At 50.7% G+C, this 15,079-nt stretch overlaps 1 protein-coding gene across 1 annotated transcript in view; it reads right to left on the bottom strand.

Annotated features, from left to right (window-relative positions):
• IGF2R (insulin like growth factor 2 receptor) overlaps nt 1-13,805 on the bottom strand; it is a 105,088-nt gene extending 91,283 nt beyond the window's left edge. The window contains exon 1 of the mRNA XM_055432891.2: nt 13,465-13,805. Within this exon, the coding sequence (XP_055288866.2) occupies nt 13,465-13,634 (170 nt within the window). The 5' untranslated portion in view covers nt 13,635-13,805. The remainder of the gene's footprint in view (nt 1-13,464) is intronic.
• Nucleotides 13,806-15,079: the final 1,274 nt, after the last annotated feature.

Raw genomic sequence — 15,079 nt, 5'->3', positions numbered from 1 at the left:
GGCAAATGACTTTAAGAGATCTTGGATCTCAAACCGAATTCTGCGGCTGAGATAGGCCCTGGGGGCGGACGGTTCATCTCATCAGATAAACTGAGGACACAGGCCATGGTCCCTTGGTTCAAGAAAGCCTGAGACCATTTGCCCTTGACTGTGACTCCACGGCCTCTGCCGAAACCACCGTGGATGACAGCAGTCAGTCTGCGTCTGTTCCGAGGCCCGGAGTTTCCATTTTCATCTCATTTGGTTTACATTTCATAATATCCCGAAAAGTGCTGGCACGCAACCAATTAGAAGATCACCAATTAGAAGGAAGCACACAACGAGCAGACCGTCAACCAACCCGGAGATGGCAAGGTGTTCCTACCTTCCCAATACTGTCTCTGGCAAATGCCACACTGACAGCCCGACCTGGTCAAAACGGGACCAAATCGGGGGCAGCAAAGAAGAAGCCGATCTAGCTGGCCATCACAACTGCCTGGAGATCAGAAAGCTTCACAAAGAGAAACAGAGCCATCTCTACCAAACGTGGTGCCAACGTCCATCCAAAAGAGAGAAAGCAAAAGAAAATGCCAGACAGCTACAACTGGATGACTCCTCTCAGCTATCTGACACTGGTGTCTTAACGGGACACCTCTCAAGTTTTCGTACACATCATCACTCAATACCTGCAAGATTGTAACACTCTGCAAATACAATATGGGGTTCTTCCTAATTCTTAAAACAGCTGACATCTAAAAGGATGTCTAGGACTTCCCTGAAAATGCTGTGGAGAAGAATTCGCCTGCCAAGACAGGGGATGTGAGTTCGATCCCTAGTCCGGGAAGATTCCACAAGCTGAGGAGCAGCGACTACGCCTGTGAGTTGAAACTACTGAAGCCCCTGCCTCTACAGCCCGTGCTCCGCCACAGAGAAGCCCCCACACCGCAAGGAAGGGCAGCCCCAGCTCACTACAACTGCAGAAAAACCCGCACAAAGCTACCAAGACCCAGCGGAGCCAAAAACAGGTAAAAAATTTTTAAAAATAGATAAAAGAAAGTACATACAGTTTAATTATAAAATGTTTGGAATGCCCAACACCTTAAAGAAAAAAAAAAACAAATCTCAGAAAACTGAGTCCCTTCCCCTCCAACACAAAGCAGCTCCATGACCTTCATTCTGTCCATATTCTTCAGAGATCTTAGTTCCCTCACTCCCACGAGTCCTGGGGTTATGGTAATAATGATCATGTGGTCATAAAACATTTGATGACTGGCCTACAATCATCAGTATATAAAGCAGATTAGAGGTACAATGGAACCAGCAGTAAAATTAACAAGCACATGTGAATCTATAATTTGGTTTCCTTTAAAAAAAAAAAGTTGGTGGTATACAAGTAAATTCACATAACATGGTCACTGGCTAGAGGACTGTTTTTCTAAATCTAGAGTGAGCAGCCAATACCAAATCTGGGGGATGAGGGAAATGCAAAGTCTTTCCAACCTGAATAGCAAAAAAAAAAAAGGTTTCTCTGCTTCTGGCCTACATCCAAGGGCTCTAACGAAACACTCAGGGAACATTTGGCTCACCACTGCCTCTTATCATTATCAGAGAGTTTCTCAGCTCATCCCTCCAGACCACCGACCCTTGAAAATCTGGAACGGTCTCCTAAAATAGCAAAGGGGGAGGATGGCGGGGAGAGGGAGGGGTGGCAGGGGGAAAGGAAGGCAGGGTTTCCAAAATGCACGTTTGCAGCAGGAATGTCAAGAGCATAATGTAACCCCTGTTGTCAATAACTCTCTGCTTCTGACACGACGAGAGAAGAATCTGATTTGGCATGAGGAATACGCACCCTGATCTGCAGGCACAGGAGGGACACAAGAGTTTGATAGAGCATCGTGGCCAAAGCTTATATAGGAAGTACTTCACTTCCTATTCTAACAAACCCACAAAGCTGTGGATAAAGATACAAGGCCAGCAAAAAAAGGGAAAAAAAAAAAAAGGCAAGGAAATGCCAAACATTAATCTCTGGATTTCCCTGTAGTGACACAGGGTCTGGGAGCAGGAAGTCGGTGGTCTGAAGAGGGATCACGCTGGAGGAGAGACTCCGGTCGGCAGACACGGCTCCAACGCCAGCACCCTGAGTGTCCGGGAGAGGTCCCGAAAAACCAAGGCAAACCACAAGGTGCCAAGGGGATGGGGAAGGAGCCCACACCCTTGGGCCTGAATCCCACCCCCCGCCAACCAGCCTCAGGGGACACACTTAAGCGCTCAGAGCCTCACCTTCCAGTCGCCAAGAGTCATCCACCCCACAGCCACCACCGGGAAAACAAGACTGGAAACGTGGAACTGCTGAGGGACTGTCACCTAAGCTCTCATCTGGATCAGCAGCAGGCCTCAAAGACGGGTTAAAAACTGAGTTGGCTTGGTCAAGTCCTTTCGAAAGGACTGTCACCTAACGACACCACCAGGATGGGGGTGGGACCCTGGTTTGGGGGCCAGCTCCACGGAGCTGATGAAGCTAAAGACAGAGAGTTGGGGGCGGGGGCTCAGGACACACATCCAGATACACGCACGCCAGCCGCTTCCTGGGATCTCTCAGAACAGGACAGGCACTCGGGCCCACCTGAGCCCGCACCACACAGCCACCAGCTGCCACCACAACAAAGGCCTGATGGATCGGAAACTTGTGGTAAAGGACAGACATGCTCTTCTTCAAGGGGCTTCCAGGAACCTGGTGGCCATGGCCCTCCGCACCCGAGATGGGCCTCCAAGGGCCGGCGGGCTCCCGCAGCTGCACGTGCTGCGTTTTTGCTCCCAGTGACTCTACGCCCCAGGACGCAGGCCAGGGTTTCAACCCTGCTCTGTGAGGCCCCTTTTACAATCTGGGTGCTTTCTCAGCTTGTTCCTCCAATGCAGAACGAAGGCTTGAATTACAGGCTGAACCTCCTCCTTAATCATCATATGGATGTCGGAATTCAACTGCCTTTAACGTCAACTCAGCCCACGGCGTAGAGATCAAACTTTAAGGCTCAGTCCCCTCAGAGGCCATCACCAATGTCCCCCAAAGCCTCATGGACCCAGTACCCTGCCTTCAAAGCCCCTAGGACAAGAGAAAGTCTGCCTTCCTAACTTTAAGTGTGTGTTGTTGTTTTTTTTAGCTGTGCCAGGTTCATTGCTGTGCAGACTTTTCTCTAGTTGCAGCAAGCAGGGCTTCCTCTTCGCTGCCCTGCAAAAGTTCTCTGCTTGCAGAGCACAGGATTTAGGGCACTCATGCTTTAGGAGTTGCAGTTCCCAGGCTCCAGAGCACAGACTCCATAGTGATGGGGGCACGGGCTTAGCTCCTCCTCGGCATGTGGGACCAGCCTGGATCGGGGCATGAACCCATGTCTCCTGCCTTGGGAGGTGGATTCTTTACCACAGAGCCACCAGGGGAGCCCACCACCTTCCTACTTTTCGGGCAGTCAGCTCAGCTGGTTGGTTCGGATGGTGATGGGGCCACTACCCAGGGCAAGCTCTTCACAAAGGCCAGCGAGGCTGCTGCAGAAGAACAGTCTCTGCTTTGAAGACGCTGGGGTCACACGACTCAGAAACCCTACCACCTGCTGCTGGCAACAGGAAGCATGGGGCCACGCCAGTGTCACCTTCATGCCACCCGAAAGAACTGCAGCTCCATCGGCTCCCCACCCCCACCGCGCACTTCCACGGAACGACCCCCAACACTGTCACAACCTCCACCCAGTCTCTGCAGGCGGCCCCTACTTCCCCACCCCCCAGCCCCTCTGAGAACGGCAGCTCCATCCTTCCAGCTCAGTCCCTCTCCCCCACCCCACCCCAAATCCAGTCGTAGGCAGAGTCCACCAGCTCCACTTTCAAAGTCCCCAGGATTGGGCCACTCTGCGCCACGACCCTGGTCCAATCTGTTATAACCACTTACCTGGTCCGGCAAAAATCCCCCTGGGGCCGTCCCCACCCGAGGTCACTCCTGGGCTCAAAATCCTCCCAGGATCCCGCCTTCCTCAGAATAAAATCCAGAGTCATTCTTTTTTTTAAATATTTTTTATTGAAATGGAGTTGATTTACAACATTGTGCCCGTCTCTGCTGCACGGCAAAGGGATTCAGTTAAACACACCTACACGCTCTCTTCCAGAGTCACTCCTGATGGCCTATGGGACGTGGTCCCAGCCGACCCTCTCCAGAAATTCCCGTCTCCCACCCTCTCTCTTGCTCTTGCTACTCCATCCACGACAGCCCCGCTGCCACTTCCCAGCCGTGTCAGCCAGTATCCCGGCTGGAACACTTGATAACGTGATCCCTCTGCCTAGCACACCCTTCCCTGGGTCAGATGCGCAGGTGACCCCCTGGCTTCCTAAAAAAAAGCAAAAGCCACCCCCCTGCCCACAGACAGGCCTGCTGACCGAACACCCTCCATACAACAGTCCTGCCCCATACCCCTCTCCCCAGGCTCGCTCACTCACCCAAGCAGCTAACTCACCCGGCCTCCGCTAAAGGATGGACTCTCAAAAGGGGGGAGAGCGAGCCACGCGGGTTTCTCGCTTTGTTTGTGGTGAGTGACACTCCTCCGGAGGCGGCAGGTGGAGGGGCTTCAGGGGACGCAGAGGGGTGACGCAGCGGGGACACATCCTTGTCACTTCTAAGAAGCCACCCTTCAGCACTTCCATGCTCGTGGTTTGGGGTTTCTGTTTGCAGGCCGGGGTGCTGGGGAGCGGCTTTCAGTACCAAACAAGTGTTTTGAAGATGTCTAACTGGTTTTTGACTAGAGTGAGTCACCCAGATGGCGACAAATTAATGTTACACACAGTCAACACTCAGTGGTCGATCGACTCCTGGACAAGCTCTCCACGTGTGGGCTGCGTGTTTATTCCTGCACACACATACGTGGGAAGAATTGTGTGCGACTCCATGGATTGTAGCCCACCAGGCTCCTCTGTCCATGGGATTCTGCAGGCTAGAATGCTGGAGTGGGCTCCCATTCCCTTAAAGCACACAGGCTTTGATTTAAAAGACCTCCCTGGCCGCCCGCTGGCAAAGGCCAGGCTTCACTGTCTCCACGTTCCTTTACCTTTCCCTGCTCCCTCCGTTCCCCACAACAAAACTCGAATTGGTAACTTTCACAAACTCAGATTTCTTACATCTCTGAGCCCCAAAGTGAAGAGTGTCACGTGCAAAATTCTACCCACGCCCTCGCCCTGGAGGGAGGGTAGCCGCCGTCCAGAGATTCATGGAAGGATCTTAAAGCAACAACATAAAAATCCCACCCAAGGTCTCTGGCCCATCTGAAGGGCAAGCTTTGTGCTCGCAGAACCCAGAGGGGCTGGGATCTTCCCCTCCACCCACCCCAGCCGTGGAGGATGCACGGCCCCCTGAGCTGGTTACCACGAGGAGAGAAATAGGCGTGACGCACCACTCTGGGCACCTCAAAACCCTGCCTGTGGCAGCTGGTTCTTAAGTCATGCGGCACCGTGAAGCTGGTGAAGGGCTCTCACAACGCTTCCCACTGGCCTGCATTCTTGCACCCAGTCCCCACCTACAGCAGACGCCCTGGAATCCAAGACCCACCCCGCCTCCAGGGAGATGGGACTGAGCCCTTCCAGAGACCATGCAGAAGTCCTCGGGGGCTTCAGGACCTTCTACCAAAAAACAAAATCAGGAGGCACTCTCTCCCCCAACTCCCCCGGGGTGGTGGACTAATGCAGCCACCACAAGAAGGAGGGCAACACCAAGAAAAAGGCAGGAAAGGGCCCGGGGCCACCTGACATATGGCACCTGGCACCTGCCCCAACCCCACACCTCCTATCAGCAAGCTCCTCCTTGTGTAAGCAAACTCGAGCTGGAGGAATTTTGAAGGATGGAGCCTCAGAACCGCAGAAGCCTGGATGCAAACTCGACCCTGAGAATCACACAGCCCCGTGGTTTTAAAACTTTAAATGATGGAAACACTTCTTTCTCAAAAGAACTCTCCCATGGAGTGCCAATGTATAGGATGGATGAAGAAGAAACGCCCTCATGTTGAGGCAAAAAGCCCCTGGACACTAACAGAACCCGGGGGGTGCAGAGGAACCAGTTAAAAATACCACTGACCTGACGCACAGAGCCCTAACTTGCAGAAAGAAAGCAATCACCGCCACACCATGGTTTATGACCACTAAGGCTGGCTAGGCACGTAGACACACTCTGGTTCTCACACCACCCTAAAAACGTGATTAGCGCCCTGATCTGACACAGAAGAAAATCAAAACCTCAGCAGGCCAGTTAACTGGCCCGCGAGGCTTTCCAACTAGTAAAGGGGAGAAAGAGTCCACATTCAAAAGCAGGACAGTGACTTCCAAAACTCCACTCCCAGCCCTCCTGAGAAGGAAACTGAGACGCAGAGGAGAGAGGTGACTGGCCCCCGCCAACTCAGAAATCCAGCTCTGCGGACTCCAGCTACAGGCAGAACACACTGTCCTCTGCCAGCGGCCATCAACGAGGGTCCAGCAGCTGTCTCCAAGCAGGAACAGGGCTGGGAGTGATGTTTAGGAGGACGGAAAAGCACCTAAGACCAGCCACAGGGACACACCAGCCAGAGGAACGCCCTGCCCAGCCCCCGGCCTCCCCCCAGCAACTTGCAGCCAAGCTTCAACAACTGCTCCCAGCTCCATCCTGCACAGCTGCGCAAAAAGAGGCCTCAAGCGTCCCAGCGGAGGCTCGATGCAAAGAGCACAATCAAGAGGCACCAGCCGTCGCAAGGGCACCCACACCCTGAAAATGAGACAACAAATGCCAGCAAAGACACTGGGCCCAAGGAAAGCGCAATTCATAGAGCAATCCGAGGAGAGCGCTGCGTCTTCCGAGGGATGAGGGAAGTCGTGGCAACCATGAAGGGGCAGCTGTGGGCATACGTCAACTCTAGACCCCGCTGGAATGTTTCTAAGAAACAGAAAAAGTGGAAGAGCTTACAAACAACAGGAGAACTGCTAGGCTGGGAAACAGGACAGAAGACATTCTTCTGGAACCCTGCCCATAGTGGTAGTCAGATACAAAGTATAAACGACAAACCTGGCAGGACAAAGTATATGTTATGATAAAGAAAGGCTGAACAGTACAATAGGGAAACTTTGACCCAAAGAGAGAATCTTTTTTTCCCAAACACACAAAACAGGCAACTCAACGAGGTTCTAGGCCACAATTTCACACTTTTACTGCCCACATGAGGGGGAAATTCCATTTACACACAGAATGAAAGATTTTTTAAAACTGGTGGATCCAAGAAGTTCAAATAGCATTTTGGGTACAAGAAGAAAATTTTAGAAGTGAAGGATGAAAAATCTATGTATCAAAACCCATAAGTAGCACAGTACTCAGGACAAAGAAACACACAGCTTTAAATTCACAGTTTAGTCACGAAAGCTGATTTAAAAGATCTAAGCTTTCAATTTAAATTAGAAAAAAAAGAGGATAAACAACAAAATCCTAGTGGATGGCACAGGAAACTATAGTCAATATCCTGTGATAAACCAAATGGAAAAGAAGATGAAAAAGAATATGTAGTATAACTGAATCACTGTTGTACAGCAGAAATTAGCGTAATATTTTAAATCAACTGTACTTCACTAAAAGAAATTTTTAAAGAAAAAAAAATTTTTTTAAGAAAAATTTTTTAAAGTCTACAACAGAGAGCATAAATAAAAATTAATGGTGACAAAGATGGGAAAATAAATACTATTTCTTTTGAAAAGACTAAAAAGACTAGAAAAATCTTTAGTAGTTAAGCGGAAAAAATACATAAATTAACATCAGGAATTTTTAAAATTTACGTACAGATTCAAAAGGTATTTCCAAAAGCATAAGAGTAGATGTGACATATTTATATGCAAATACATAATTAAAATGACAATTTCCTAGGAAAATACGGATTATCAAAACTTGCTCAAAAAAAAGTACAGAATCTGAGTAAGTAGACGAAACTGAAACAGTAATCAAAACTCCTCTTCCACTACCTTCTATCTCCACAAAGGCACAAGGCCCAGACAGTTTTACTACTGAGTTCTACCAAAATTTAAGGAACAGAAATTGTCCATCCCATACAAAAACTATTCCATATCATACAATATACTAAAAACTAACTGGCTCTTCCCACAAAGCAAAACATTCTTGATACTGAACTCATCCAAGAATAATACAGCAAAGAAAGTTGCAGCCTGAACTCACTTAAAAACTCAGCTGCAAGCTTCCTATATAAAACATTAGGAAATGTGTGTATGGGTGCTCAGTCGTGTTGGACTCCTTGTTGCCCCACAGACTGTAGCCCACCAGGTTCCACTGTCCATGGGATTCTCCAGGCAAGAATACCGAAGTGGGTTGCATTTCCTTCTCCAGGGGATCTTCCCAGCCCAGGGACTGAGCCTGACCTCCTGCACTGGCAGGCAGATTCTTTACCACTGAGCCACCTGGGAAGACGGGGTGCTCTTGACATCCCACAATGCAAAGGACAGACCCCACAATAAATATTTATGCAGGCCGAATGCCAAATGTGCTAAGGTACGAAGATTTCGTAGGCTACTTTTTTAAAAAGCCTGATTTAAAAAGAAAAAAAAAAAGTAAATTGAAGTTCATCAAAATTAAGAAATACCTATTTTTCAAAGGACTTATTAAGGAAAAAAAAAAAAAAAACCAATCCAAAAACTGGGGGGGAAATATACACTATCCAGACCTGATGAAGGACCTGACTCCGAAAACATAAAGAGCTCTTAAAACACAAAAAGATGACCCCAAAAAGTGTTTTCAGGGATGAGGGGCAAGAGATTTTTTTGAGAATCACAACAAAAGATATTCAAGTGGTCAGTAAGCACATGAAAGACGTTCAACCTCAGGAGGCATCGAAATAAATACAAGAAAAGATGTTCAACATGAGTCAGCAGGGATATGAAAATTAAAACCATCCTGAGACACCACTACACACCCGCTAGGATGGCTAAAATTAAAAACACTGATAAGATCAAGTGCTGACAAGGATGTAGAAACACCAGACTTCTCACACCGATGATGGAGATGTAGTATGGACAACCACTTCAGAAGCCAGTTTGCAGCTCCCATAAAACCAACCCTCACTCCCCAGCCACTGAACAATCTCACTCCTAGGTATCTATCCAAAAATAGAGCGTATGTCCGCACAAAATCTTGTACATGAATATTTATAACAGCTTTGTTCATAACAGCCCAAAACACTAGTAACATCTAGATTAACCCTGGGTCAAAAAAAACCAAAAAAATTCAAAACTTAGATTACACATCACTTAAAATTAACAAAAGAAATTCTAAAGTTTAATAAAATAAAATTAGCAAAAGGGGAGCAGTGGTGGCCACCAGTTCTCTGGACCCAGTGCTGTCCAGTTGGTGGTGTCTCCAGCTCTAACCCCTCCCAGTTTTCCCCTCTACTTAAGAAATGTCGACGGATCACTTGGAGAATAAATGAGTCCTTTGTCACCTTGCCAGGATTAAAGGTGAGGAGACACCATTAACAAGAATTCAGGCCTCTGTCCCTCACTGGTCATGAGTCAGCTATGAGGAAAATACAAAGGACTCACAGGTATATCCGATCTCAGCTACCTCCACGACCAGTGGGGTCGCTGCCAACAGGGCTCCTGGCTGGGACAATAAAAAAGGTGGGGGGCGAGGAGAAAAAGAACAGTATCTGCAAAGTACTGAGCGACTTTCTTCCATCAGTCCCAGTTCTGCAACCGTCGTGCATTGCCCCTTCCCAGCACAGCACAGTTACACATGCCAAGATCAAAACGCAGATGAGACATCTAAGTGATCCCACCCAACCCCATCTTTTAAAACTCCCTCTGTGAAACGCTGACACAAGGTATGAAGCCCGATCAGGGGCTCATTCCCTGGGGCCCTGGTCAGGACGATGGTCTAGGAATTAAAGCACGTGTCTACCCACAGTTAATAATCTTGGGCTACACACACACTTATTGTTGCAAGAAACATACACACAAGTGGATGTGATCCAGGTTCAACATGTGGCCCAAATTAGGCATATAAGCACTGTTCCTTCGGAAAAATCGCAGGGAAAAAAATGTCTCCTTAGAGACATCAACTAAACCAACCTCAGCTCCCAGCTGGCTTCATTACTCTCTTCTCCTCAATATAATTTAAAAAAAAAAAAATTGCAGCGTTTATACAGAAACAATTGGGGGAAAGCTTGTTCTAAATACACTTAACGGTACTTAACTACTTAAATCAAGACAGCCCAAAGCATTATTTTATAACTCATATAAACTGTTAAGCCTTCACTCATTAAGAATGTTGTTAACACCAAAATAAAGGGGAGAAAGTCACCCATTACCACGCACGTGTAGAATGGCCTTTTACAAAGTGTATCTTGTCCAGAAGAGGGTGAAGCTGTGGACAAACGGAGGGCCTTCTGGTCTCTTCGGGTGACTCTGCACAGCCTCTAGCCTCTGCCCCCTGACCTCCTGTCCCCGCAGAGCCTGCCCCCCAACCTCTGCACATCCCACACAGCTCAGCACTCCGCGCCCCAGCCCCGCCGTGCCTGCCAGACCCACTGGCGGCGACGGTGGCCTCTGGATTCCAGTGCTTTCTTTCCACCACACACCACCTCCCAAAAAACAGCCAAGGGATTAAAACCTCCGACTTCTTCCACAGCACAGGACTCGCCGGGTGCATTCATCCTCACGAAGCTTCATGAACGCACGACTGAGGCTCTCCAAAGGCCACGTGCTCAAAGTGCCGGGAGAGCAGACACACTCTGGGCAACTGGCGGTCGTCACCCCTGCTTTGCAGTGCTCAGCTTAAGATGCTAAAGCCGCTGCGGGCAGGGTCCCTCCTCTGCTGCCTTCATCCCTTCTGCTAACGAGCCACCTGGGGACAGTCCCTGCCCACCACGCTCACCCCGGGAGGGGTCCGGGCAGGTGCTCTGCAGGCCTCCCTGAAGCGGGCCCCAACTTCACTCCTGTTGGTCCTAAGGGGCCATAGGTGAAAGGCACCCTCTTGGGGTCTAGAGAGCTCGACTTGGGAGGCGAGGCCACTGCCCCAGAATCAACCCCCTTTGCAGTAACCGTGAGACCTGCCTGCCAGGGTTCTCGCAGCCGCCAGAAGGTGTCTGGGCACCCCAAACCTGCGAGAGAGGAGCTGGGGACTGTGCCAGGCACCAAACCACCAGGAACCGGGAGAGTCTTCCATGGAAAAACGTGTTCCTCGTGACCAGCAACCAATTCGCGGACGTCTGGAATGTGACCCCGTGTCCGCTGCCACTGATCAGTGGCGTCAACACCAAGAACAGAAGTCTGCTCTTCACACTCACGGCGAGGCCTGGGCAGCTATTTACGGCCGGACGGCCAGGGCTGGAAGAAAAGGCCGCCGAAAACAGCCTGCTTCGGGGCTGCTCAGTAGAATTTTTCAAAGTGTACTTAAAGACATGATCAGCCCACATTCCCATTCAAATATGAGCTACAGTGAAGGAATTTTTAGGCAGTCTGACTTCATTCAAGAAAACAGATTTTTTTTTTAAAAAAAACCCTTTCCCTAGAGGGGTAAAAAAAATGTCTTGAGTATTTAAGCCAAGGTATGCATTTGAAACGGGAGCAAACAAAATAAATTTCAAATTTCAGGGCGTGGGTCTGAAGAAGAGACTGTTAAACACGGCTCTGGAGAAGTCTGAATGTGAAACCACAGAGCAGTAACGGAAAAGGAACGTGCCGAAGCCCACCCAGCTGCAACCTGGCTGGGGCTGCAGTCCTCAGAAGCCTGGCAGAAAGGACCTGTCCTAAGACCACAGAAGGTACACGCTAAAAAAATGCAAGTCCCCTCAGGATACTGTCAAGCACTTGCGAAGTTAGGCCCACATGTGACCGTGAGGAGAGGCATTTCAAGATACAACGGCCATTTCCTACTGGACCAAGAAGCCAAATTCCATCTGGAGATGAGTTTGTGAACCACAGTCCAGGCGCTGGGATGACTACCCTAAAGCAAAAGTGAGAGTCCCCTGCAGCAGCTCTACAGTAGGGGTCTGCCCTTGAGGCCAACTTTATTAAGAAATCAATTCCAATCTGCCAGCAACCAAGACTTCAACACCGCTAAGCCAAGCTGAGCTAATTTCTCATGGATGAGTACGGTTACAGCAGCCATTACCCCCAAATATCCTCCTTTAAAGATCAGTCACAGCCTGACCTTGGGTCAGCGACTGTGGCTTTTCACTGTAACAGGGGGCTTCTATGAGTAACTATGTATCTTAGAGCAGTTAACTGGCCTACAAACTAATGTGCAGTTAACTCTCCCTCCGGCCCCCCAATACCTTTCCAAAAAAGGACAAAGAACATGGCCCTTTCCGCTTCCATTGTGCGTTCAGCCTCACCCTCCTCAGGGTAATAATTTCTGCAAGTTCTCAATTCGGGGGTAATAAGACCATCTCTAACGCAAAGGAAGACTAAGAACCCCATTCACCTCACCATAAGCTCAAAATTCAGCTCCAAGTGGGCTAAACTTCACTTCATTTTGAGAGGTAACTTGCTAGCGCCAGGGATAACTGCTGCCTTGTTTGTTCACGACTCTTTCAGAACTTTTTACCCCTTTTACATCAAGGTTTAAAATATTAAATAAAAAGTGTATTTTCCATCATCCTAAACAGTCCAGAGAAGGTTGGTTAGAAAAATACATGGAATCGGCAGTTCCCCAACCCCGGGACTCCCGGCCATGGCAGGACACTTAACAGTCCTCACTGGGACCTACGATTATACAGTCATGGTTCCCAAAGCAAAAGACTCCACTAGAATAATCCACCCGGAGACAATGACATCATGTGAACAACGAGACAGGAAGTTCAGCTCGCAGAAGTGAAGGGTGAAGTCTCGAAAGCCAATACTGGATGACCACCCTCAATTCCCCGATTAAAAAAAAAAAAAAAGTCAACTCATGCAGAAAAAGTTACTTTAAAAATGGAAAACCCACATGGAGGAAATCAATCAGCAAATGAAACCAACCCCCTCCCAATTCCACGGCCGTTCCTACGGGTGAGTCTATCCACCTTAAGGGGCGCCTCTGAAGCCCCGCTGGTGGAACTTTGGGGGAAACGTGGAGTGGGAACAAAGCGAAGCCGGGGGTTCCTGTGTCCTCCCAACTTTTTCGCAGGCGCACCGCTGGGCGTGAGGGCGCCCACAGGGTGTCACCCGGCCGCTCGCACGCACGCAAAGCCGCCCCGGACTTGCTGACAGCCACAAGTGGCCGGACAGCGGACCCCGGGCCAGCGCGGACCGAGCGCCCCCCACCCCCTGGGCACAGATCACCCCCGGGGCTCTTATCCTTCGCCGGCACGGCGGCAACTTTCCGTCGGGGACGGGCAGACCCAAGGAGACGAGTCGGGGTCCCCGGCCCTTCCCCCGGGGGCTCCCCCTGCACCCCCATCCCGCCCGCCGCGCGCTGGGGCACCGCGACCGAAGCCCGTGCCCCGGCGAGCCACCCACCTGCACAGCTCGGGGAACTCGGCGCCCTGGGTGCCCGCGGCCCCGGGGACCCAGCCCGGCGGCAGCAGCAGCAGCAGCAGCAGCTGCAGCTGCAGCAGGAGCGGGCACCGCGGCGGGCGCCCGGCGGGCGCGGGCCCCAGGTGCGAGCTCCGGCCGGCGGCCGCCTCCATCGCGCCGGGCCCGGGCTGCGCGTCCGGAGCCGGGCGAGCGGCGCGCGGCGGCCGGGGGCGGCGTGCGGGACAAGAGTGTGCAGCCAGGGCGGCAGGCGGAGACGGACAGGAGCGCGAGGAGCTGGGCACGAGCCGGGGCAGCGCGAGGGGCGCGCGGCTCTTCTGGGCTCGGCGGCGGCCCGGGGCCTGTCACGTGACCGCCGGCCGGCCCCGCCCCCGCCCCGCCCCGCTCACGTGACAGCCTTGTTCAGGTGATCCCCGCCCGCCCTGCTCCGCCCAGGCCCGGTCACGTGAGCGCGGCCCCGCGCGCGGCCGGAAGCGGCGCGGCGCGCGCGCGCGCAGGTGCGGGAACCCGGAGGCTGCGGTACCGGCCGCTGCCCCGCGGGACCCCCGCCTCCGTGTCTCCCGCGTGGGCGATCTCGGGGGATGGAGGTGCTGCCCAACCTGGACTCCCAGCTTCCCACCCTCCACCGACAGTGAGGGGAAAATCAGGGTTAGAACCTAAGTGCTGTAAAGGCCGCCGCGCAGCCCTGTTACCATACGTTCGATCGCTTAATGAATGGGAACCCGCTTTTCTTGCCCTACGGGGGGCCGATCGCTGAGCCCTGCACCGCGGTGTTCCCACCGTTACAACCCAGCCGAGCTTCTCACAAACCTGTGGCAATGTGATTTCCCAAGCGTGTGCTTCCTACTTTAAGGAAGGCAGCCCAGATGTAGGAACTTGAAACATAAAGGAGGTAAAAGGGTGACTGTCGAGCGAGTCCAGCTCAGCAAAGCTTTTTAATCGCTCTATTCATGTATTTGGTTAAGCCCGTAACTGTGTGAATGGCTGAGCTAGGCACAGTGAGAATAAGAAGGTGAATCTGGAAAGACATGAACTCAAGAAGTTTACCTGATACAGAATAATCTGATTATTGTATAGAATAACCACGATGGTAACGGTTCATCTTTTTCTTTTTTTTAGTATTTATTGATTTTGCTGGGCCACGTCTTCGTTGCCTCATGGAGGAGCTAGTTACCTTATCCGGGATGGAACCCAGGTGCCCTGCATTGGATGTATGCAGTCTTAGACACTGGACCACCAAGGAAGTCCCCTGTTCATCGTTTTTTAATGCTTATTCCATATAAGACACTGTACTAGCAATTAACATGCATGAATCCAGGAACCCTATTCTAAATGAGGAAGGGAGGCACAGAGATGTTAAGTAACTTAGGCAGAGCCACTTTGATGCAACAAAGGAGAAATTCAAACACATACAGTCATAGCTAACGTTTATTGAGCAAGTTAATTATGTGCCAAGTATAGTTCTGCTGTTTTGATTTAGCTCATTTAATCTTAACACAATCCTATAAGACAGATATCTTCATAGCACCCATTTTATAGATAAGGAAGATGAGGCACAGACAGATTCAAAAGCTTGCAGGTCACATGGCTACCAAGTGGA

This window comes from Moschus berezovskii, chromosome 10 (genome assembly GCF_049115385.1).
Source record: "Moschus berezovskii isolate FMDL1 chromosome 10, NW_MosBer_1.0, whole genome shotgun sequence".
Lineage (NCBI taxonomy): Eukaryota > Metazoa > Chordata > Mammalia > Artiodactyla > Moschidae > Moschus > Moschus berezovskii.
This window is presented reverse-complemented; position numbering and strand designations above follow the sequence as displayed.